This window comes from Ipomoea nil, unplaced genomic scaffold, assembly GCF_001879475.1.
Source record: "Ipomoea nil cultivar Tokyo-kokei standard unplaced genomic scaffold, Asagao_1.1 scaffold3087, whole genome shotgun sequence".
Lineage (NCBI taxonomy): Eukaryota > Viridiplantae > Streptophyta > Magnoliopsida > Solanales > Convolvulaceae > Ipomoea > Ipomoea nil.
Window position 1 is genome coordinate 1,944,285 of NW_017619515.1, and position 26,652 is coordinate 1,970,936.

Consider the following 26,652-nt stretch of genomic DNA (forward strand, 5'->3'; position numbering starts at 1 on the left):
CAAAAAAAAAATTACTATTCAAACTTTAATGTCAAGCGTGATTGCAGCTGGAAAATAATTCCTTTCGCTAACTAAATCAAATGATAGTCCTTTCAAAAAAAAAAAAAAAAAAAAAAAAAAATCAAATGATAGCCTAATAAGACTCCCTCTAACATAAATTCTTACATAGGATTCTATATGTAACACTTTCAATCCTTTTCTTCATAAGTTGTGGTCCCCCATTGAGCTAGTCTTAATGACTTCTTCTTTAGTATATATGGTCCAAATTAAATTAATTAAACATTCTCTTTAAATCTTTGTCATAATATTCATACAACACTAGAACAGCCTCCGATCTTTCTTATGTTGGTATCATTCTAGGTATCATTACTACTATTGGAAATGTGTTTGTCAAGCATGTTTTGCGAAGGCTGCGGGTTCTTAGTCTGATTCAAGAGTTTGGAGTCGATCTTGTTTCACCTTCTTGCATTTGTGATCTTCTTTAATTTAATAATGTTTTTTTTTTTTTAATGATAGGTGTCAATTATTTATAAATTAATCACAATCTTTTGAAATGTATGATAACATACATGAATATTAATATAAAATTTAGTATAAAAAAATTTAATTCAAATTAAAGTAGCATTATCCATCAACATCAGGTTTGCTTGCATATCCACACTTCAAAATAAACATTGCTCACAATTACCCATGCATTTCACTAATATGTAAAAGTGTGCTAAAAAATATGTGCACATATATATATATAAATATAACTAAGGCGCCGTTTGATTCACGAAATGTTAGATTATCTTAGGGAATGTTAGATTACCTTAGAGAATGTTAGATTGCTTGCTGGGAATGTTAGATTACTGAAAATGCTAGATTACGGTGTTTGGTTAAAATTGAGGTATATAATATAATCATGTTTGGTTTAGGATTATATATATATATATATATATATATATATATATATATATATATATATATATATATATATAATTAGAATTAAAATGGCAAAATTTATAAATATCCAAGGTTATCTTACATAACCTAAGAAAATGAGGGGTCGTTTGGTTCACGGAATGTCATATTACCTTAGAGAATGTTAGATTGCTGAGAAAGTTAGATTCCTATGTTTGGTTAAAATTGGGGTATGTAATATAATCATGTTTAGTTTATGGTTGGTTATCTTTTATACACACAGTATAATATCCTTTAACATATTTTCATATATTTTAATAAATTTAAAAATTAAAATAAATAAATAAGATAACGGTATCATATATAATTACATGATTTTAAAATGTTAACTAAAATCTTGAACTTGAGAAACAAAATTATTTTATATGCTAACATAACATAATAAAAATATAAAATATAAAATTACAAATATATATATATATATATATATATATATATATATATATATATATATAAAATAAACAAACATAACCAAGGTTATCTTACATAATCTAAGAAATTGAAGGGAATCACATTCCCTTCAAAATCCTATGTGGAGGGAATGTGACATTCCTTGGGAATGTTAGATTCCCTAAGATAATATGAACCAAACATATGAATGTGAACTTTGAGATGTCATTCCCTGGTTATGTTATATAATCTGAACCTAACGGCCAATGTTGAAAAAATCCCTAGGCACCCTCTAGGCGCTTGGGGACCGCCTAGAGAGCCTAGGCAGGCGCCAAGATCGATTAATAGGCGCCTATGCGGGCGCTAAGGTGGCCGACCGCCTAGGCCCGATTTTTACAACACTGCTAACGGCCCCTGAAGGGAATCACATTCCCTTCAAAATCCTATGTGGAGGGAATGTTATATTCACTCAGAGAATATGAACCAAACATAGGAATGTAAGATCGGGAATGTCACATTCCCTTGGTTATGTAATATAACCTGAACCAAACGCCCCCAGGGTGTGTTTGGTTCGCACATGAGAATCGGAATCGAAATGGGTATCAAATACTTGGTAATGGTAAGAGGTTTTAGTGAAAGTATTTTGCATGTTTGGTAGTAGGATGGAATGTGAATGATTATCAATGATGTTTGGTTATGTATGACCTTATAATGCAAATAAGGATTTTAAAAATACAAGAATACAAAATCAAGACAATTGATTCTAATATAAAGACATCCAAAACACCAATATGAACAAAAATAAAAATAAAAATAAAAATCTAAAAACACTAATCAAAGGGAATGAAAGGGGATGATACCCTTATTTTATTTGGGTATGAGTTTTTCAATTAAGGGGAAATTTAAAACCTATAGTAATGTTTTAAAAACCTACAAACCAAACAAGAACAATCACTTTGATACACATTCCTTAGAGCTAAACCTCTCAACCAAACACACCCTTAAATGAATATGGATTAATTGATGCAGTTTGTAATTTTGCATGCGGAGCACGTGCTTTTTGAGTTACACTTGTACGTATTATCAAATTCATATTGGCCTTGTTGGATAACATAGCTTATGAGTCAATTTTGGCATCTTTAACAACTATTAGTTGTTTGGTTTAGTCAAACAGTCGTGTTTGGTTAATAAGTTTTTTTTTTTTTTTTTTTTTTTATATAACAACTTATTGCTCCAAAATGCTAAAATTTAAAAAGTTGTTCAAAGCAGCTTTTTCAACTAGCTTTTTGAGAAAATAAATTATTTTTTCCAAAAACGCCCCTAATAATTTAGAAAAAAAAAAAAAAAAAACAATGAGATTGTGTAGACGGGTTTAGCAATTCGCATCGAGACAGGCAACGGGGTGCTTGAGCCCGTCGATGGGGCTCATAAACCCGTTGCCAAGTACTGTGAAGGTAATTAGCAACGAGACATATGATTACTGATTAGCGTTCACGGGTTTTCTATGCTTGTGAACATATGTTTTTTTTTTTTTTTTTATACAAAATCTATAATAATAATAATAATAATAATAATAATAATAATAATAATAATAATAATAATAATAATAATAATAATAATAGAATAATATATTATTATTATTATTATTGTTATTATTGTTATTATTATTATTATTATTATTATTATTATTATAGGTTAAAATAACATAATACACTCATATTTTAAAGGTCATTTTGCATGTAATCAACTATCAACTAACAATTAATTTATCAAACATTTTTCTACAATAACGCAATTAATAGTCAAATCCGCTAACCCAATGAGCTAATAGGTATCAACTAAGTCAATCCACTAACAGCTATCAACTATTTGCCAAACACCCCTTTTTATAATTTTATGTGGTGATTTTTCTAATTCGTTCACACTTACGTGTGTAGGTTGTCAATAAGTCGATTTACCTATATATATATATATATATATATATATATATATATATATATATATATATATATCTTTTTTTGTACCTTATGCTATAAATGTTGTACTACATAATTATTTGGATAAAAATATCCCTGCCGTTATAACTCCTGTTATCTTTCACATTATTATTACCATGCATATGCATACACAATATCTTTTTCTTACCTTCTTCAATTGGTAAGGTCGATTTTATTTAGATTTAATTAAATGTTACCATAGTTATATTTAGTAATATATTATTTCTATAATTCTTACTTTATTAACATTAATATGAATTCTACAATTATACATATATAACTAAGATTTTAATATTAAATATTAATATTGGGCATATATTTTTGCGCATCGCGCATATGAAATACTAGTGTATATATATATATATATATATATATATATATATATATAACAAAAAATAGAATTTAATTTTAAAAAAAAAATAATTCTAACCAAAGCTTAGTACGAAACCAAAATATTTATTTATATACAATAAATAAATAACGAAAATAAGGATTTTATAATTTGAAAATAAACCCAACGAAAGAGGAAAGATCGGGAGAAATTTGAGTCGTGTGTAATATACACTTTTCTTAAAATCGATTCGCTACTTTCCGAAGGTGCATGCTAGGAACATAGTCTCCCAAGATAAAACGGATCACGGTATAACCTTTGAGCACACAGACGAAAAACTCGCCGAACAAGAACAACAGGCAAGCACTTCGTTCCTTTAGCGGAAGTGTTGACAGAATTTTTCATAAGAAAACGACATTGAGAGAGAAAGAGAGAAAAACAAAAGAGTTTTTCAGGTAATAACCAACCACTCAAAAAATCTGCCCAACACCAAAGCTTTTATAGGAGAAGAATGATTTAATAGCATTAAACCATGTCATTAAGTACTTAATTAAATAAATTCAACTTTGTAATATTTGTAACAGACAACTTAATCTCAAATTTAACACAGTTGTTACAATCGTTAATTCTTAAAAAATAAATTATAATTAATTTCAAAATTAATTCCTACTAATCAGATCGAATTAACGGTTGTCCAACAGTACTCCAAAAAATACTTCGAGCAATACCCACGAAGAGTTGCAGGAAAGTTAAGTACGAGCAGTGAACTGTTCGGTATCGAACAATAAACTTTCGAGCAATCAAGTATCTATTTTCACTTGATCACACCCTCTCTAATCATATAGAATAAGTCCATTATAAAGAAGCCTGAAGAGTAGACAAACTATTGACATAAAATTCCAACAACCTGTCCATTCTCACCTGATCACACCTTGTCTAAGCATATAGAATAAGTCTATTACGAAGAAGCAAATTAAGTGTTGAGCTGTCGAGGCAGATGCAGGATTCTCTCAAATCTTCTGGAAATGAACATTAACACTGATTTTGATATCTTCACCTATCATATTCATGGAGAGATGAAGCCAGCATAGCTAGGGCCGAGTCCACGATATTGACGTCTTAGGTTGGGGAAAACTCGACGTACGGAAATGCTCCACGCTTTCAACAATGTCTCTCTTATGTGACTTTTTATATATACATTAAATTTTTCAACTTACCAGGCTCCGTTTGGAAAGCAGGAAAATGACTTCTGGAAAATGAGTCATCGCTAGATAAGGTAAATCGCTAGTCGTCTCGATTTTTTTTTTTTTTTTTTTTTTTTTTTTTTTTGTAAGCTAGTTGTCTTGTTAGTCTCTAGATTTCCACCTCTTACCTTTACACTCTGTTCGCAAGAGGTCTTCATCACCTTTTATAGCAATTACCTTATATTATCACAAAAGTAAAATTTTAAGATAATCAGTCCAATCAACTAAGCTAATGCTACGGGATTAGCTTTTATGTGACTTCTTGATATATATATATATATATATATATAGTCGCATCATCTACTGCCCTGTTGACTTGGTATTTGTTTAGTACCGTGCACTGACAAATAATATAATGGATCTTTACTTGCGTCCCAAGAGCGTGGACGTTATGTGCGAGGGCCTAATGATATTTACTTGTTCGTTTTTAATTGGAGGAGGTATTTGTATTTTGAGCAACCCCAATAAAGTTTTCAAGGTAATTTTTGAGGAGGTTTTGTTGAAATGAAAGAGAGAAAAAGAGGAAAGAGAAGAATTGAGATTTTTGAATAAGAATTTGATTTTTGTTTTCATAGTGGGACCTATCAAAAAAAAAATCGCCCAGGTTGCATGAGGCACACCACAACCCGGTTTTTGGCCGAGCGCGTACACTCATGCGCCTGTTGGGCATGTTAATTTGGAATTTTTTTTTTTATTTTTTACCCTCCCTCCCATTCCTCTTTCCTACTTTGATCCTAAAAACTTGTGCAAAAACTAGTGTTATTGAGGATGCTCTTAGAATAATTGGAAGGATATATGACCAGTGTTAAAAGGTTTGGAATGGGCACGGATTAAAGGTGTTCGAAAACTTACGGGCTATTTGTTTGGTTGTAAATCTAATTCTTTTCCTACTTTATTTTATGACAAAACAAATTACAGTATTTGATTGGAAGGAATTTCAATTTCCTCCTTTTGTTGAATTGTAATTCATGGGTACCCTTCATGAATTGTAATTCGGTGATTGTGGGAAAAGAAAAAATGGAGGAAATGACAAACGGGCTCTTGGTTGTTGTTGTTGTAGATTTAGTCTTAATACCACTTCTTTCCTTCTCGTTCCTAATAATTCTATTCATCCCTTGTGACCTGAATAATGCTGCTGACAAGATTGCCAAACTAGCTCCTAGAATGAAGTGCGATTGGATTGAATTTCAGAGTCTGCCGAAGGAAATTTCAGATCTCCTTATCGATCTTGAGGTTGATAGAGCCAAGACTTCGGAAGAATGCTTGATGTAACTACTGAGTGCTAGTCGGGTACACCCCCCCCCCCCCCGGCTTTCCCCCCAAAAAATAATTCTATTCATTCCTAGTTCCATACCAAACAATGTAATTTGAATTCTTACTTTATTTCCACCTTATTCTTTTTCCACCAACAAATTACAATTATTTTCCCCCTTAATTCCTTCCCTCCATCCAAACGTTCTCCGGTTAATGTTCAAAGCGACTTCGAAGAAGTGGTAAGGTGGTTGAAAGGGACTGAAATTTAGTATGTAATGGAAGAAATCTTTCGAGTATGCTTCTGGCTCATAACTGTATTCGAGTCACTACAAATTTTAATTTCACACTTCGAGCGAGCTGAGTGAGAATATAATTCCAATAATAATAACTAAAAGAATATAATAACAATATATTTCTATGCTTCCTAATTTCCATATACAATGTATTTATTTATGCTAAATTACTAGTACATATAATAATTAACCTACTAAAATTATACTAACTATACAAAGTAATAATTATACATAATTTCCTCATACTAATCAGTCATCTCTAATTATGCACTCTAATTGATTCTTTTCTTTCAGACTCTCCCTAATTAAGCTACACAATTTATTCCTATGATTATTATAGATTTAGGGGCGTATCACAACAATTTGCCGATGAGAAGAATCATGAGTGTTGCAAGCAATGGATCCAAAAGGATCGAGATGTTGTTACGATCGCACATATCTTTCGCGAACAAAACTGTGTTGCCGACAAATTAGCCAAGAAAGCTCCGTGTCAAAGCACTACATGGTGTAGTTTGGAGTCTCATCCCATGCTTTTGAGGCAATATTTGATGGAGGACTAGTTTGGGGTATACCAAGAGTCATGGGAACTTATGGAGCAATTATAAATGGGCCCAGGGCGGAATAATATGGAACAGATTGAGTTCAGGGCACCGAAACCAGACCTGGCTGACCCTTAGCGGCCAAGCTCCGCGTTTGACCACGGGTCGGCCAAGATGGACCTCTCTGGCTGAGGTTGGCCAACTCGGGTCAGCCAACCCAAGGTCGGCTACCTTGGGGTCGGCCAACCCGGGGTCGGCTACCTCGAGGTTGGGCACTTGGTTGAGCTCCGTGCTCGGCCAAACGGCGAGGTCTTCGTGTTGTTCGAGTCCTACGGCCCTGTTGCAGTCCAAGGTGGTTGAGGTGTCCTCCCATGCACCAATTCTATGTGGTTGTTATGGCGAAGTTGGGTATAAAAACCCTCACTCATGTCTTGTTGAGACACAACTTGTCCCAATCCCACACTATGTCTTGTTATTACATTACTGAAACATTTATAATAGGCTAAGCACCTTGTGCTCATATGACACCCCTGTGACTCCCCTTGAGGCACTGCTGAAAATTATGGAATTTCCGACCACCTGAAAGTGATCTTAAATCAAGTCAGAAGCCTTGTTCCGACCACTTTTGGTATCGGAAAAACCTTTGTTGCTATTTCCGACCACTTTTTTCTTTCGATTTGATTTAAGATTACTTTCAGGTGATCGGAAATTCCATAATTTCCAACCGTGAGGGAAGGTTACAAGATCGAACCCCGGTGGTGGGGAATTGACTCTTTGTGCTACAATAGTTGCATTCTGTACTCAATTAATGCAATATTTGTTCCCGTGACTTATATTCATTCGTTTAATCTTACACTTGTCGCATTCCTATATTTAATCGGGCTGGGTTAATATAATCCATCACGAATCACGAACAATGATGCTAGTGGACCCGCGTCTAAAATACACAATTTACTTTTTACAAAATTGTGAATATTCAGTAGGTAAATTGTGTATTTTGGATCCAAATTCACAGAACAGTTTGTCGGTAAGACTAGCCTCGGGCAGTCGGGCTTGTTCTTCCCTTTTTGATCCAAAAACATGATTCAACATAAATATAGTCATTTAAAAATAAGATAGGGTGTGTTTGGTTGGCAGGTTTAGATATCAGGAATGGGCATCAAAGTCATTGTTATTGTTTGGTTGACATGTTTTTAGAACACTACTATGAGTTTTGATTACCCTTAGGGGTCGTTTGGTTCATAGAATGTGAGATTACCTTAGGGAATGTTAGATTGCTGGAAATGTTAGATTCCTGAGAATGTTAGATTCCTGTGTTTGGTTAAAACTGAGGTATGTAATATAAATCTGTTTGGTTGAAGAGTTAATGTTTATGTTATAATGAATATTTTACTTACATATGTCATGTGCATGAAGTTCAAAAGGCTTTATTTTAATTTTTTTACCCACGAAATTTAAATTTTCATCTTCTAAGCAACACCTATTATTATTATTGTTATTTTTTTATAATAAAATATGTAATTATAATAAGAGTAAATACCCAAAATGGTCCCTCGACTATAGCTAAATTCACAAATTGGTCCTCGACTTTCAATTTCAACCAATTAAGTCCTTAACTTTGCAATTTTGACACGATTTGATCCTCCATCTATTTGACCGTTTGTTGACCGCGATCTTTGAGGATATATATGTAGTTTCACGTGCAAAGCTCAAGAGAACGCTCTTGGAGGTGACATCGTTGTTTCGGAGGGGGAAGTGCTTCTCCGCTTGCTGCTTGGGGATCACGACCTGGTTCAGCTTAGAGAACGCTCTTGGAGGTGACAACGTCGTTTCGGGGTGGGGAAGTGCTTCTCCGCTTGCTGCTTGGGGATCCCGAACCGGTTCAGCTTGCCTACATCGCTTGGAGTCACGGCTTTCTCGAAGAGCCACTACAGGGACTTCGGCGATCTATCTATCAAAAGCTATAATCTCTCCGGCATGGGGTGCAGCGCCGGCAGTGGATTCAAATGTAACAGTGCGGTCTAGAAATGCAACCAGAACCTTAAAAAACCGACAATTAGAGCCGTCAAAAATGGGTTTTACCCGCCGGGTCGACCCATCCCGTACCGCCGTAGGTAGGGGACGGGTTCTTCAAATTTTGATCCGCCAGGAGGCGGACTTTTTAGCCCGTCCCGCCTGAGTCACGGGTCCAGGCGGGTCACGGGTTTAGCCCGCGACCTGCTAATACATATTATATATATATATATATATATATATATATATATATATATATATATATTTTTTTTTTTTTTTTTAAGGATATTGTACAGTGATTTTTTTTTTTTAAAAAAAAAAAAAATTAACCCAGTGAAAAAATTGATTGTTGGGCTAGCCCGCCCCGCCAGCGGGCTTTGGCATGGCGGGGCGGGCCGGCCACATTCCAAGCCCGCCAAGAGGCGGGCTTTTTAGCCCGTCCCGCTACGAGGACGGGCTTTGGTGTGTTTTGGCCCGTCCCGCCCCGCGAGACCGTTTCGACGGCTCTATCGACAATGGACCATGAAATTACATATATATCCTAAAAAAGCGCAATCAACAAACGGTCAAATAGACAAATGACCAAATTGTGTTAAAATTGCAAAGTTAAGGACTTAATTCGTTGAAATTAAAAGTCGAGAACCAATTTGTGAATTTAGCTATAGTCGAAGGACCATTTTGGGTATTTACTCTTATAATAATATAATTTATTATTTATTATCATATAAAAATTTAAAACTCAACAACATAAAAGATATTATTACAATAGCAACAAAATAATATTTTCATAGTAAGAGAATGACAAAGTAAGCAAATAACAAAGGGAATCTCACATTACCCAAGGAAGATGGGGGAATCACATTTCCTCAAAAATCTGATGTGGAGGCTATCTTTGATTCTATGGGAATGTTACATAACTCCAACTAAACATAGGAATGTTACATAACTAAACAAATATAACCTTTGATAAAAATTATAACTCACTTCCTTTTATTATTTAATTATTTAATTATTAAAAGGGAAAATTATAATTTATGCCCCTCCATAATATGCCGTCAAAACGTGCAAAGCAAGTAAAACGTAACGAACTTAACATTTCCGCTGCACTAAAACACCGAAAGGTTGATTTTTAGCAAAACATGAAAAGAGTCTATTCACCCCCCTCCCCTCTAGACTCTCGCTATAACTCTACTGGGACCAACAACGCACATAGCACTGTGCGCCTCGCGCCTCACAAAACGACGTCATTTTGGGAGGCGCAGTAGGGTGTTGACGTGATTACGTGTATTTGTTTATACAATTATGTGTATTTGTTTATACAATTATGTGTATTTGTTTATATAATTATGTGTATTTGTTTATACAATTATGTGTATTCTAGTATAAAATTATGTACATTTTTTAACATGAGATTTTTTTAAAGAAAAATTAACCGCCAAACACTCGGTAGTGAAATTTCAAAAAAAAAAAAAAAAAAAATCTGAAACAATGTCGTTTTGCATCAGGACGCACAATGCAACGCGCGCCCTGGTGCACAATATAAATTGCCATAATGATTGGTGTTAGGGAAAACTTTTGTTTGGTTGGCTGGGTCTGATTTTCTCGCTTCATTCACTTAGTTGAGATATTTTTGGGAACTTTAGGCATAAAATATAGTATGAAATTTTGGTTCATTGATTTTTTTTTTTTTTTTTTCATTCTTCACTTTAAATCAATCAAACTTACACAAATTAAATGTTTGAAATATTTTTTTTTTACATTTAGAATTAATTTTGACATCTCTAATATAGAGTTTCATCATACTTGTATAACTGAATTACAAGGCTCTTGAAAAATAAATGAAATATTTTCATATGTAAAAAGTGCAATATCCACAAAAAAAAAAAAAAAAAAAAACTATATAATCACAACTCAAAAGTACAATTCGCCAACCCAACAACTCGAGAAAATTGATACGCAACTTTAATTTGTAAACAAGGAGAATCGCCTCTCGTATGTGTGCAACATCAACATGCATGTTCCAAAATTGGATTAGTTTTATAGTAGTCATCAACTTCAGCTCCTCAGCTCTTCCTTGTATTTGATGATTCAACTTGAGATATATATTTTTCCAAAATATCCTCTTGGAAGCAGAACATATATAAGGAAAGAAAATCAAATTATATTGGATCAAATATATAACATAAAATTCAAGATTTCGATTGATAATCAAAGGCTATAATATAATCTTCTTCATATATACAAATTAAAATTTGTTTAAATAGAAGATTACATGCATACAGAAATTAGGTAGGGGACAGTACTAGCTACAAAGTAATAAAAACATATATGCAATGAGAAAGGGCAGATAACATGCATAAAGATCATCGAGGATGCAAATATTAAGAATATATATATATATATATATATATATATATATATATATATATATATATATATATATATATATATATATATATAGAGGCGGGTTCAGGTGCGGCAATGTCTTACGGTGCGGTTATTTCTTACGGTGCGGCAACACCAATAGTTCACCAAATATGCACCATCAACGTTAGGAAATACACCACACAAAACAGAGTAAACAGAGCTCTTAATCACCAAACACACACCATTAGGTGTGAGTAAAAACACCATACACTGTTCGGAAATACACCATTGGGGGTGGTGAGTTATATGGTGTGTTTTTTTGAGTTTGTGGTGTATTTTGTGATGTTTTATTACATTTCATTGGGGTGTGTTTTTATTATACTGTTGGTGCATATTGTTAACACTGTTGGTGTATTTTGGAATTTGACCGCACCGCCGCACCGTAAGACCCCGCGCATATGAGCGCTCTTCTATATATATATATATATATATATATATATATATATGGACGGAGCCAGAATTTTCTTTGGTGGGGGCGAAGAAGCAAACATAAAGCATTTTGTAGTCTATTTCAATTTTCAAGTAAACTGAACATAGAGCATTTTTCAAGTTTTGCAAGATATTTCAAGGATACAATGCATATGTAGTCTATAGAGCACTCAAGCAATTCAATTCAATATATAAAAAGGGGAAAATGACACTTTTTTCCCTTGAGTTATGTACTTATAACATTTTTCCCTTGAATTATTAATGTAAGCACATTAATCTCTCAATTATTCTAAAAGTGACGGTTTTCCTCCCTGATATGTTAAATTGACATTTCTACCCTTAAAGTAAACATTTTATTTATTTTTCTTCTCCAATAAATTATTGTGTATACGTAGGGATGACCACGGTCGGTTCGAACTAAAACGAACACTATAGCAATCGAATTAAAAGTTTCCGATTATGATTCAGATCCAGAATCCAATATTTGGATTTCAGCTTATTAAAATTATGAATCGAAAAAAACTGGATCCAGAACCGTGAACTCGCGGTTCCAGATCCGGTTCGCGATTTTGAATTGTCTTTATTTTAAAATTTTATTTTTTATTTTAAAATAATCTAAATTCAACAGTAAATGTATTTTATTTTTTTTCAGTTTGGAACATGAATTGGCCGTTCTGGTTTGCGATTTTAATAAACTCTAAATATCGGGTTTTGATTCTAAATTATAATTTGAATATTTCGATTTGGTTGTTATAGTGTCTGTTTGGTTTGAACCAAATTGTGGTCATAATTTGTTGAAAAAAAAAATAAATGAAATGTTTATTTTAAGGGTAAATATGTCCATTTAACATTTCAGGAAAAAAACAACCACTTAAATAATTCGGGGGGGAACAAAATGCTATAAGTGTATAAACCAAGGAGAAAGAGTGTTATTTTCCCTATAAAAAACAATAATATATAAATATTGAGAATAATTAGGCAAGCTATTGAGAATAATATATAAAAACCAATAACATATAAAAATCAATTTCATGAACAACAGAACAAGTAATTCCTCTTACGGCCTTACCTCTAGATCTTCAAACTTCAATACTTGAGACAGTGAGACTAGCAGCTTCAATTCCCAATATTTTGAATATGTATTCAATTAAGCGATTAGCATATACAAATCTACAAAAGCATTAAGTATATATGTAATCACTAATTGGGATTACTAAATTAATTGTAAAAGTGCAAAACAGAATAGCCATTAGCCCATTAGGGCAAACTGCAAATTAATTAAGAGAATAGAATAATTATGCTATTAGGGATTTATCAAATATGAAATATCAATCATCATTTTTATGAAATTAACCATTAGGGAAAACTAATTAATAGAATAAATTGAAGAATAATGAAGAGTGGTTGAGATTTGAACCTGAGGGTTGAAGCTATAAATCTATAATGGACTAATGGTGGTCCGGTGGGCGATTAGGCGGTGGACGAACTGAGGAGTCGAGGCAGAGAGCTAGAGACGAACCCGTAAGGTGTGAAGCCGACTAGTGAGGAAGAACCGAAGAAACAACAAATGAAAAAAAAAAAAAAAAAAAAAAAAAACTTATGTATATATAGTTGGCAACCAAATTTTGTCATTCAATTCTAGCATGAGTAGCATCCATACCTTAGCTTGTCCCTAATAAGGAATATATTTTCTCCATTGATTTTGATCTATACGAAAAAGAGAATGCAAAATGAGATGAGATCAGAGGGAGAAAATAAATGTATATAACTAATATAAGAATGAAATGAGATGAGAATTGAAGGAAGGAGAAATAGCAGCAGAAAAATGAGATGATTTTGTAACCATTGAATAGAAAAATAAATGGAAATGTAAGAATGAATAATGAATAACCTCCAAAATATTGTTTCCAGCATCGCGTTGAGATTCTATAATACACCTGGCAGAAGTGATGATGGAAGGACAACACTGCTCCAACTCAATTGACTCCAAGGTATGAATATCTTCCATAACCACTGGAAGTTTTTCCAAACAACAACAAAATCTTAAGACTAAGTGCTTAAGACGTGGGAAGGATCCATCACCGACCATCCATTGCTCGAGCATTTTATTTTCAAGAAGCAAGAATTTTAATTGACAAAATCCTCCTTTTTCTACTTCCCATACTTTTCCATCAAAGGTGGCATTTACCAATTTGAGAACCTCAAGCTGAGGCAACATGCCAATTACCGTTAAATCCCTCTCCGAAAGATTAATACCATTCAACCTCAACTTCTTTAGTTTTGAAGGAAACAAAGATGGTTTTGGAAGGGTTAGAACATGGTTAAACAAAACTGAAATTGTTAGCCTCTCAAGTCCTTCCAAACATTCAAGATTATCCAAAATAATAGGATGGTTGCTGCCAAATACAAAGACTTCCAAATTTTTAATGTTTGGAAACCTGCAATATACTCCTGTTCTGCAATGAGTTGGACACACCCAAGATAATGTTTGCATATTATCTTTATCCATGCTTGGAGGATCAATCACATAAGATTTGTCAAGTTCAAGATGTTGTAACTGCGGTGACTCCCAAATTGTTGAAGGCAAATGGATAGTAGGTGTTCCAAGTTGGGATTCTTTACTCGAAACAACAAGTGTCTGCAAGTTTTGATTGGTTGACACTATATAATCAAGACCCTCAAACCATTCTGTAACAGATAGGTATCTCAAAAAAACTAAATCATGTAAGCGTGTTGGCACTCTTTGAAGAAATGAAGATGAAACAAAAGCCAAAACTCTTAGCAACTTGAAAGATACATATATTTCAGCATCTTCTTGAAAGAAGAAAATGGAGCGAGGGTTGTTTGTTCTTAACAACACATAATAGTCAAATTTATGTGTGTAGAAGCTTAACCAACGACATGAATTTGCAAACATGCTAAATGACCCTCGTGGAAGTTGCAGAGTATTTAAAGCACAAAATATGCCCTCTTTCTGAGCTTCTCTTACACAAAAGCTATGCAAGGCACTATGCATCCTACAATTCTTAACTTTCCCAGAAGAACTCCAATTGTCAATTAGAATAAGAGTTCTATCAATGAATTCTTGTAAATACTCATAAGCTTGACTTTCTAACTCCTTGCCCTCCAATGGATTAATAAATCCTTCAACAATCCATAACCTAAGAAGTAATTTCACTTTGATTGCACTGCGTTTTGGGAAGACTCCAAAATATAGAAAACAAACTTTCAAGTGTTGTGGCAATTGATTGTAAGTGTGGATCAGTGCCCTCCTATCTAGAACTCCAAGCAACTCTATTTCTTTTTGAACCTTCTTCCATTCCTTTCTTATGTTGTCACACATAGATAGACGTTTTGAAACTACAACAATTGAGTATGGCAATCCTTCGCATGTCTCTACAACTTGGCTCCTAATTTCTAAAAATTCAGGTGGTGCCCTAATTTTTTGATGTTCCGGAAAAGGGTTGTCACCAAATAAAGCCCAACTAAATAAATTCCAACTTTCTTTTGGATTTAGCAAAGTCATGTTATGAACATAGCCATCGTTGTAATGAGAACTATCCCTCCTGAAATGCATAGTAGTTATCACTATGCGACTTCCATTATTATCGTCAGGAAAACATCCACTTATATCATACCAAGCTCGATTGTTCCATAAGTTATCCAAAACAATTAGATATCTCTTACCTTTCAAACATTTGTATACCTGCTCAGCTGCTAGATCATCATCATCAGGAATGCTTCCTTTTTCAATTTCATTATCTTCTGCCTCTGCTAGTACTGTCCAAAGAAGGGTGTATAGCAGTTGGCTCACGTTATTGTATCCCCCAGCCACAGGCATAGAAACCCATCTTCGTACATCGAAATGTGATTCAACATCTGGATCTTGATAGACACTACTAATTAAAGTTGTTTTCCCAATGCCGGCCATCCCAACAATTGAGACCACTTCTAGTTTCTCAGAGCCCCAGATGAGTTTGTTCATTATCAGCACATGATCACGGAGACGACCGACCATAACGACATTGCTGGGCTCCGAAGCCGAAGCATGTTTTAACCAAGGAATCATCAGTGCTCCTTCACTTTCATTCACCACTTTTTCATCATCAGTTTCCTTGCTTTTCTCCAGCAACTCCGCTGCGTTTTCTGCTGCTTCTCGCAAGGTTTGATGGAGTTTCTGTGCAGCTTTTTGTTGATCCTCTCCGTTCTTGGCCAGAAGAAAGTTGCTTAGTTGTATTTCGATGCAGTCTTCGGTATCAAGTGCAAAGTCTCTGATCTTCATCTCCAAATCTCTGATTGCAGTGCCACCCCTTGCCCCAGATTTCTCCTGCACAAAAGCTTGCAAAGATGAAAGCTTTTCATACAAAGATTCCATCCCTTCATCATCAAGAGGAACCCTGCTTGGATTATTTGGTTGCAGAAACTGTAGCTTAATTGTTGCCATCAGAGAAGTCAAAGCAACACAAGCCATCTCGATAGATCAGATCTCTCTTAGCTTTCAATTCAAAGTATATATTCAGATAACAAGTTTTTCTCTCTCTCTTTCAAATTATTCAGATCTGCTTGTTTAGTTTTGTCAATGAATATTGAGTGGGTGTGGCCACAACCCTCCAAACATTAATTGCATAAAAGATGAAGCTAGGTGGTCTGATCTGCTTGTTAAAAAATTGTTTTAATTTCTCTCTCATCTGTAAAACTTTGTCTCCACCAATGGTGCAAATTGATGTATTATTAATATATAAATAATGATGCCAACAACTTTTAAATTAACATATATATATATATATATATATATATATATATATATATATATATAATCACTGTCAAGGCCACCAATATCAATGTCCACCACATTGCATAATATTAAGTAATCAGTATTGCCCACCTAACAGTTTAGTTGGTCACAGAGATAAAGGTTGTGAAGAATAATAGTATGGACTCCTTATGTATATGTACCGTAAGTAAAAGTCTATCCCTCTATGTTTAGCTGAATTAGCATGGAGTATTGAGTGGGTGTGGCCACAACCCTCCAAACATTGCATAAAAAGATGAAGGTGGTCGAGTCTGATCTGCTTGTTAAAAAAATATTTTAATTTCTCTCTCATCTGTAAAACTTTGTCTCCACCAATATAATGCTGCACATTCAAGTATTAATAAATCAATAATGCCAACAACTTTTAAATTAACAAATATATATAATTACTGTCCAGGCCAGTGAGGCCACCAATATCAATGTCCACCACCTAGCTTGCATAATATTAATCACGCCGGACTGTTAGAAAAAACAATGCTGGAAATTATGAAATTTTCGACTACCTAAAATTGATCTTAAATTAAGTCAAAAGTAAAAAGTGGTCGGAAATAGTAACAAAGGTTTTTCCGGATACCAAAAGTGGTCGGAACAAAACTTTTGACTTAATTTAAGATAACTTTCAGGTGGTCAAAAATTCCATAATTTCCAGCAGTGATAAAGTCTATTAATATTATCGACCACCAACAAACGATTGTTGATAATTTTGAACGGTTAGATTAATTATCAAATGATTATCTAATTGAGTTGAACGGTTAGATTAATTATCAAATGATTATCTAATTGAGTCACTGTTAGAATGAAGGACTAAATAGAGAAAAATTACTATAGTCAATGACAGAATTGAGTAAACCTGTTGTTAGTTGAGGACTAAACTCTGTATTAATAAAGAAAAATTATCAAACTATCTATCTTATCATAGGACTTAATTAAACAAAATCATCAAAGTCAATGACCCAATTCCCAAGATCAGACTAAGAACTTATAGCCAATAACCCATCAACCATTGCATAATTATACCCCAGGCCTAGTCCTGGACTCCTGGACAAGGATACATGCCTTTTACATTAAGTTTTTTCAACTCCCTACTCTTTAGTAGATGAATTTAAGGATATTATTATTATATATATAGTATTAAAATTGTAACTTATATAATTTATTTATATTTTTAATTTGTATTTTTTAATTTCATATATATGATATCAATATAGAAGATGGATTATTTATTATATATTTTTTATTTGAATTATGTTATCTAATTAATTATATTTTTCATGTGTATGTATAATTATTATTATTATGTATACTAGTAGGTGCACCCGCGCGATGCGCGGCTATATATATATTATGATATATATACAGTATAATATAATTAGATGAACCAATATATAGTTTGAATGCCTAATAGTATGATATATATACAGTATAGAATATAGTTATTATCTGAATACAGTGTGAAATGAAAAGTTGTGATTTTATTAGACATTGATGAAAATAGTAATTTTATTATACATTAAGGGACTCTACGTATATAGTACATAACAGTATGAGGTATAATATAATAAGAATAAGAAACATAATAAGAAACGTATTATTGAAAGAAATTGTTAATTGTTATTATACATTATTGAAAACTTCTTTGTACACAACATTTTTAGTCGTACTAAGACATGGTACACTTTCACCGCAAATCAAAATTTTCAAACCCCTGGGGTTACTAACTCTTGAAACAGCTACGTATAGTTGTCCATGGTTAAAGACCGGTTTTTTCAACAACAACCCAACTTTAGCAAGCGTTTGTCCTTGACTTTTGTTGATTGTCATAGCATAGGATAGCATCAAGGGAAATTGCTTTCGTTGAAATTTGAAAGGCAATCTGGTATCTGACGGTGTAAGAGACATTCTAGGAATCAATACTCTAGTTCCTGCATTTGTACCGCACATGATTTGGCCTTCCAACACATGGTCACCCAACCTTGTAACAATCAACCTTGTACCGTTGCATAATCCTAATGTGTGATCAATATTTCGCAACAGCATAACAGGTGATCCAACTTTCAATGTCAAAGCATGATTTGGTACTCCAGAACATCTCAAGGCATTCAAGAATTCCGGAGTGTGCAAATCCGCTAACATGTCCACATTGGCATCTGACTTACACACAGAATCACAACTCAGGTATGTCTTACCCTCAGAAGGATTATGGTCATTCATGTATTGGTTAACGGCATCCACCACATCCAATGTTGGAGCTAAAATTGCACTATGATTAAGATATGACAAATCGGCAATTCCCATTCGGAAATTGGGGAAAGTGCTATCAACGATTGTAGCAATAGGGTCATCTTCACACTTTAACAACAAATCTTCTGGAATAGTAATCTCTGAGTCCCCCTCAAGTTGACACCCAATAATTCCGTCACCTATATTAGCTATCCATTTTGCAAATTCCTCAATCTCCTTGCACTCGGATTCAGATTCAACAGTTTTCAAGCGTAGATTCTTAGTTAGCCTCAGGACTTTACAGGATTGCCATAGATAGGATGAGCTAATGCTCGCTCGAACTATATCCGGTCTAGTACCCTTTGGAATTACTGGTAGAATTTGCCTGAAATCGCCACCCAGAACAACTGTCTTACCACCGAATGTCATATCAGAACTCCTTGGATTTACCAACCGCATCAAATCCCGCAAAGTTCGATCCAATGCTTCAAAGCAGAATTTATGCATCATTGGGGCTTCGTCCCATATTATCATCTTTGTTTGCACAAGAAGTTCCGCCAGTTCACTGCCGTTCCGTATGTTGCATGTGGAATCTTCATTAACAGATATCGGTATAGCAAACCGGGAATGTGCCGTACGGCCACCAGGTAATAACAGCGAAGCTATGCCGCTAGAAGCAACATTTAAAACTATTTGACTCTTAGACCTTAATGCGGAAGAAAGTGCTCGCCACAAGAAAGTCTTACATGTCCCTCCATAACCAGAAACGAAGAATAACCCACCTTCCTGGCGATCCACGTCAGTTAAAACTTCATTGTATATTGCATTTTGTTCGTCTGTTAACTGCCTTACCAATTCTTGGTTCTCTTTCTCCTGTTCGCCACGATCGTATGCTAATTCTTCTTGAATCAACCTATTTTCAATAATATGTAACGCACCAAAATTGGCCGTTGGCATCTCAGGATAGTCCTTCAAACTCTTACCATGATTAGATAATAAGTTCTCAATCTGAACTAAAGCAAAGTTCATTTTGTGGGAATCGGTCAACACAAAATCTGCATAAATATATATAAAAATTTGTTGTTATAACCAAAATACTTTAAACTTGACTTAATAGTCTTAAAAAAAATGTACGATTACCTCTGTTCTGCAGTTGTGAACGGATTTTGTATTGGGCATCGTCTGATAGATGTTGCCAAACGGCATGCCAAACTATTTCCGGTTTCCCCATGCAACTGCTCATTAGTAATGTCACGAACAATCTCCTCAATTGATCTGCTGACGCCCAACTACTGGCTTCATCTATTGCATCAACATATTCGTTGTCATCATCAACTAAACCCCTTGCATAACACGCATCTCTAAATGAGTCATATTGGACTCCATTTACAGTCCTAATATCTTCGTAACTTTTAGGGCCGCGTACTTTGTTCAACAAACACCTCAAATAGAAGATTTCACCAGTAGCTGGAGGGACATAGAATATACGTCCTATGGAGAACCCTTTCTTTCGTGGCTGCCATTTTCTAAGGTCTTTCTTCCAAACGAATCTTGTTGGCATCTCAACATAAGTAAGCTCTCTGGCATTGGGGTATGTTTTATTAGCTTCGAACCATTCTAAGAACATGCTCTGTGCTATCGTAGGTCTATTCACAATGTTCTCAACTGCATCATCATCTGCAAATATCACACTCTGTTGATTAGGAAGGTGAAAGCTTAACCTCTCTACCGAAGGCGCACGAAGTTGTATATCAAACCCAAACAGACGCCAGACCGCTTCACACGGGGATATGTACCTACAGTCATAGTACATATTTATCTCATCTACTGCTTTGCCATTCTCGTCATCATTGCCTGTTTTGTAAAATTCGGCTGTTACTCGATCATGACCCTTGTTAACATACTTGAACAGGTACTTTATTGACCTTGATTGGTTGCACCACTCGACATTTATATGAGCCTTGTACTTGAGCAATAAATATCTATTGTGCGGTACCACATACCTGTTGTCCAAGGCGATCCCGTTCTTTGTAACTACACTGCCATTGTCTCTCCTTCTATATACCGGGTAACCATCGTCATCAAACGTAGAACTATCAACAAATCTCTTAGGAAAATGTTTAGAGCATCGTGCATTTACCATGCATGGAGAATTTGTCCTGGCTTTTCCACATGGACCATGCATCATAAATTCCTCTACCGCCTGGTAATACTCAGCATCATTCTTTTCATCGGGAATCTCTGCTGAAATTATGTTGTCTAGAGTGAGAACTTGCCTAACTTCTTTACTTTTCTCCAGAAAAAGCAATATATGAGCATGCGGAAGACCTCGCTTTTGAAACTCAATTGTATATATGACTGTAACAACATACAAATAAACATAATAAGGTTAAGCAATTACATAAAATTTATTTAGATTAATTGATTTAAAATACAATAACAAAATATTACCTCCGGCAACAGGGCCAAATAGTTGATTCTTTCGACAATCAGCTATCAAAGCATCCAACTTAATCTTAAATAAGCGGCAAATTATGTCCGGCCGGTCTTCTGGCTTCAACCTTTGATCTTTTAAAAACCGTTGCACCTCAGGCCACTTCGGATTGCATGTAAAGGTTATAAATAAATCTGGGTATCCAATCCATCTACATATTGTCATTGCATCTTGGTAGTTTTGTATCATATATCTAGCACCACCCGTAAAACTCGAAGGTAGTATTATTCTACGACCTTGGGCTGCAGGGCTTAAATCACCCCTCGTCAAAGCATCAGTCAGTCCACTGTAACTCTCACACCTTAGGCTTTTTTGGTGTGTCCTTATATAAATTAGTCTTCCAGACTCAACCATTGTGTAGCCATCTACAACGAATTGTTGGAACAACCGCTTTGCAAATAATATGGTACTTGGAGCTGACTGTCTAGATTGTATGCGGTAGCAAAAAAACTCCCTGGGGCTAATCCTTTGTCTACCACCAGAAGAGCGCCTGCCGACTACGTCGGCGAATGCAATGTCCTCCCGATAACCATCTTCGCCATATGGAAACAGAATAGGGTATTGCAGTGGTAAGTATGAAGGATTTAATTCAGTAATCCTCTGTAGTTGGCCACCCTTCGATTGAACAATAATATCACGCTCTTCAATACTGGTATCCAGATCGCCAACGATTAAAGCTGCTACTTCAGACACTTGAGGCAGATTATATGTCCTAGCATCTCTAGTTCGTTTTCCCAACAACTTTATTTTTACTTTGGCGCATGGATTAATATCCAACTCAGACATAGCCATGCGAAAAGACTTAACCAAGACATTATTTTCATCCAGGTCTTTCTGAATGACATTCACTATTTCTACATGAATGTCATCTTGGTCACCAATACCCCTACAACAACATATACTTGGAATTGATATTTATTTAGATAAAAAATAGTATTCAAATGTGTAATTACGGAAACTTCTTTACCTCACAGCATTTATACGGTTGTTCCTTTCATTTGCCGTGTCGTATATGTATAACTGGGCAAAATGAGGTTCTTTGCCTTGTTCTGGAAGTAAAGTGCCCATTAGGTGGTAGTTTTGACCACTTAATCGAAAAATTGGAGGTGCTCCACCCTTGTTCACGTTCTTGTCAATTTTTCCACCCATGGATGTGAAGCAGAACATGTTGTTGTAGGTCCTAATGTTGTGTAAAAATTCTTTTGATAATTCGTCATTGCCGAAAAAGAGATCAAATATACCTTTTGGTGGCAACTTATTATCCGGCAATTTGATCTTCCCATTGTTGCAACACAACATAAACAGTGGCGATGCTTTTGTTGACAAATTTTTCTTCCTTTCTTCAAACCAAAACATAGCCCCACAATGTACGCACTGATTTGTTGCATCACCAAAATCGCAGTATTGACCTGAAACCAAATATATACAAATTTAAATACTGATTTATATTTGCTGTATATATAAAACAAACAAACATACATACCATTTTGTGGACCAGATGATGTCCCAATTCCCGAGGTCTGCCTTACAGCGTCACCCGATAAATTTGCATCTGAAATTAAAAAACATTTAAAAATTATTTTTAATATTGAAAGACTGACCATATGTACTTTACTTATATTTGTTTGAAACACCACAGGGTAGTATTTTAGTACCAGCTATGTTCTGATTTGGGACATCGCTCACCGCATTGTTACTTTCATCTTCAAAGGCAGGTAGCAAGTCTCTGGTTGTTACCTGGTCTTCGACAATTGCATATTTATCTAATGGTTTACGAATTGCAAATTCATCTCCTATTTGTGTATTGGATTGCCGTACTGTACACATACATAATATTAGACAAATTTAAAGAATAACAATATTTAAAGTGACAAATAATTGAAACCACTACATTTTATGGTACTGTAAAAAAAATAATTTGGTAGCACGTAGTAACATAAAAAGGATAGAATTCTTAATACTATAAATTAAATACACCTAACATTATAACTTATGGTAACCTAGAATATGAAATAGTAATTTAACTGTATAAGTATTATTATATTTTAGTGGAAAAATCACATGGTAGACCATGGTCCACAATAATATGTTCACCATTAATAGAAATAAAAGAGAAAAAAGTGTATTTCACTAAGTAGAATCTATGGAATTAATTACACATATCAAAACAAATGAAACTATTTTAACAAAAAATTAGAAATTGAGATTCCAAAATAAATCATATATCAGCCAAAAATCCACACATACTTATATGTACCATGAGTTACATTATAATTAAATTCACAATGAGTCTATAGCAATTCAGCTTAGGGCATTTACCGGTAGTGATGTTACTCAATGGTGTGATATATTCAGAGAAACATCCTCGCTGGGGATTTGTGTAAGGATTAGCTGTCGTACGTTGGTCTTGATCTTGAGCAGTATTATTCGTACAAGATGAGCCACCGAAATGATTTGCTGTGATTTAAAATATACCATCAAATTAAGAACTAATTCCAATAATTATAACTCGAAACAATTCAGTACACATAACAAAAAAAAAAAAAATCACTTGCACAACTTTAATACGTAATTGAATATAATTATGTAGACGATGGTCCACATTCTAACTTAAATACAATTCAAGTACGACAAAAACTATATATGATTAAGTACAATGTAATCAATTAATTACATCTAATCAATTAATTACAAATTGATATTAAACATGAATTACATTATAATTATACCATTTAATTTTACAAAAAGCTTCGAACAAATAACAGTATAACGATATTTAAATTAACAATGAATATATAAAAAGGATAGAATTCTTACTATTATAAATTAAATACACGTAACATTATAATTTATGCTAACCTAGAATATGAAATAGTAATGTAATTGTAAAAATATTATTATATTTTAGTGGAAAAATCACATGGTAGACCATGGTCCACAATAATATATGCACTGTAAATAAATAGAAATAAAAGAGAAAAGAGTGTAATTCACTAACTAAAATCTATTTAATTAATTACACATATCAAAACAAATTTAACTATTTCAACAAAAAATTAAAAATTTATTTTTAAAAAATAAATCATATATAAGGCAAAAAATAGTGAGATTACAATTCCACACATGCTTATATGTACAATGAGTTACATTATAATTAAATTCACAATGATTGTATAGCAATTCAACACCGGGCATTTACCGGTAGTGATGTTACTCGATGGTGTGATATATTCAGAGAAACATCCTCGGTGGGGAATTGTGTAAGGATTAGCTGTCGTACGTTGGTCTTGATCTTGAGCAGCATTATTCATAAAAGATGAGTAACCGAAATGATTTGATGTGATTTAAAATATACCATTAACTTAAGAATTAATTCCAATAATTATAACTCGAAACAATTCAATACACATCACAAAAAAAAAAAAATTCAATTGCACAACTTTAATACGTAAACGAATAGAATTATGTACACAATGATCCACATTCTAACTTAAATACAATAGAAATGTAAAACTATATATGATTAAGTACAATGTAATCAATTAATTACACCTAATCAATTAATTACAAATTGATATTAAACATGAATTACATTATAATTATACTATTTAATTTTACAAACAGCTTCGAACAATTAACAGTATAAGGATATTTAAATTAACAATGAATGTATATCAATTCATATATTGGGATTTACCATTACTGATGTTACTGAATGGTGTGATATCCGGAGAGAAACAACATCCCAAAGGATTTTTGGCAGGATGATTTGGCGTATGTTGCTCCTTACCTTGACCAGCATTAGTCATTAATGATGATTTGAAAAAATTATTTGCTGTATGAAAAAAAAATCAATTAAAAGAGGATAAAAACAACAGTAAGTAGAACAGTTAACATTTTTTAAATTAATCACACATAATGCTATTCATTACGCTAGCTTATGATTGTAAATTGTAATTGTTTTAAATAAGACTTACATAATAAGTAGACTTATAAAAAGGTTTTATAAATTCACAACGATGCTATATCAATTGAACTTAGTGGATTTACCGTTAGTCACGTTACTCAAGGGTGTGATGTTTTGAGACAAACACCCTCCAAGAGGAATGCGGGCAGGATTTCTTGTCGGAGACTGTTGTTTTCCTTGATCAGAATTATTCCTTGATGATGAGTTGCCCAATTCATTTTCTGCGAATTAAAATACAACATTAAATTTAATAATAATCCAAATAACTAAAAATCATAAAAATGAATTACACATAATACAACTAACAATACATACTTAATTTCAAATTGTTAAAAATTTACCTAACAATTATTTACAAATTAGTGGTGTGCCACTAAACACACCTTACCGATAATCTAATTGTGAAATATATATAACCTGAAATGGTAATGGCTATATAGTAACACTAATTTTATTTGACAAAATCTTAAGTATAACATTGTCCACAATAAATACCATTACAATTGTTAAGATTATATATCTAATTAATTACACATAACAATTAAAAATTAAATAAATAAATAAATAACTATATACATATCTATATATTTATTTATTAATTTATATCTTTAACCTCTTTAAATATATTATTTTCGGTATATATATAATTTTCCGCATATAATTTATATATATATATATATATATATATATATACAATAATATATCCAATATTAATGTTTTTTCTGTCGGAATTTCGAGAGAAGAGGAAGAAGGGTCTACCCTTCTCCTTCTCTTGAGCTCTCCTTGCTCTCATGTCTGAACAGATCTGTTCTTCACCTCTCCCTACGATCTTACTATCTTTCTCTGTCAAGCCTAAATCTAGATCAGTCCTAAGTCCTAATCTCCGATTCAACTGTTCTTATTGAACATTGTTCCTGGAGAAATTGTAGTCGGGTCTCGCTTAGCATCAATTCCGATTAGCAGTACACAATCCCGATCTTTCCTTTCTGTGAAAGATCTTAGTGTTCAACAACGGTAAATCGTGGCAATCGCGTTTCAGTGAAGGTAATTCTCCAATTCTAAGGTTATTAATTTGTCAATCTACACTAAATTTGTTTAGGTTTCCTACTTTTCGTTGTTGTTTGTTCTAAATTTGATCTATGTTTCTTGATCTATGCATGCATATCAACAATCATAGCTGAATTTTTTTGATTTCAGATTTGTCCTCTTCATAGCCATTAGGGTTCTAAATCGTATTTTTTGTAATGTTGCTCTAAAAACACCAAAGAGAAAGTACTC

At 33.7% G+C, this 26,652-nt stretch overlaps 1 protein-coding gene and 1 long non-coding RNA gene across 2 annotated transcripts in view; one reads left to right on the forward strand and one right to left on the reverse strand.

Annotated features, from left to right (window-relative positions):
- Positions 1–10,758: 10,758 nt before the first annotated feature.
- On the reverse strand, positions 10,759–16,351 carry LOC109166323 (putative late blight resistance protein homolog R1A-10). Its single transcript, XM_019315283.1, has 5 exons — positions 13,772–16,351; positions 13,541–13,587; positions 13,298–13,418; positions 12,950–13,050; positions 10,759–11,146 (listed from the first exon to the last, which is right to left on the reverse strand). The coding sequence occupies exons 1-3, from the start codon at positions 16,349–16,351 to the stop codon at positions 13,388–13,390; spliced, it is 2,658 nt and encodes an 885-aa protein (XP_019170828.1). The 3' UTR covers positions 10,759–11,146; positions 12,950–13,050; positions 13,298–13,387.
- The window catches only part of LOC109166334, a 65,435-nt gene continuing 52,274 nt past the window's right edge, over positions 13,492–26,652 (forward strand). Inside the window, exons 1-2 of the long non-coding RNA XR_002051637.1 lie at positions 13,492–13,527; positions 23,998–24,003. This is a non-coding gene — a long non-coding RNA (uncharacterized LOC109166334). The remainder of the gene's footprint in view (positions 13,528–23,997; positions 24,004–26,652) is intronic.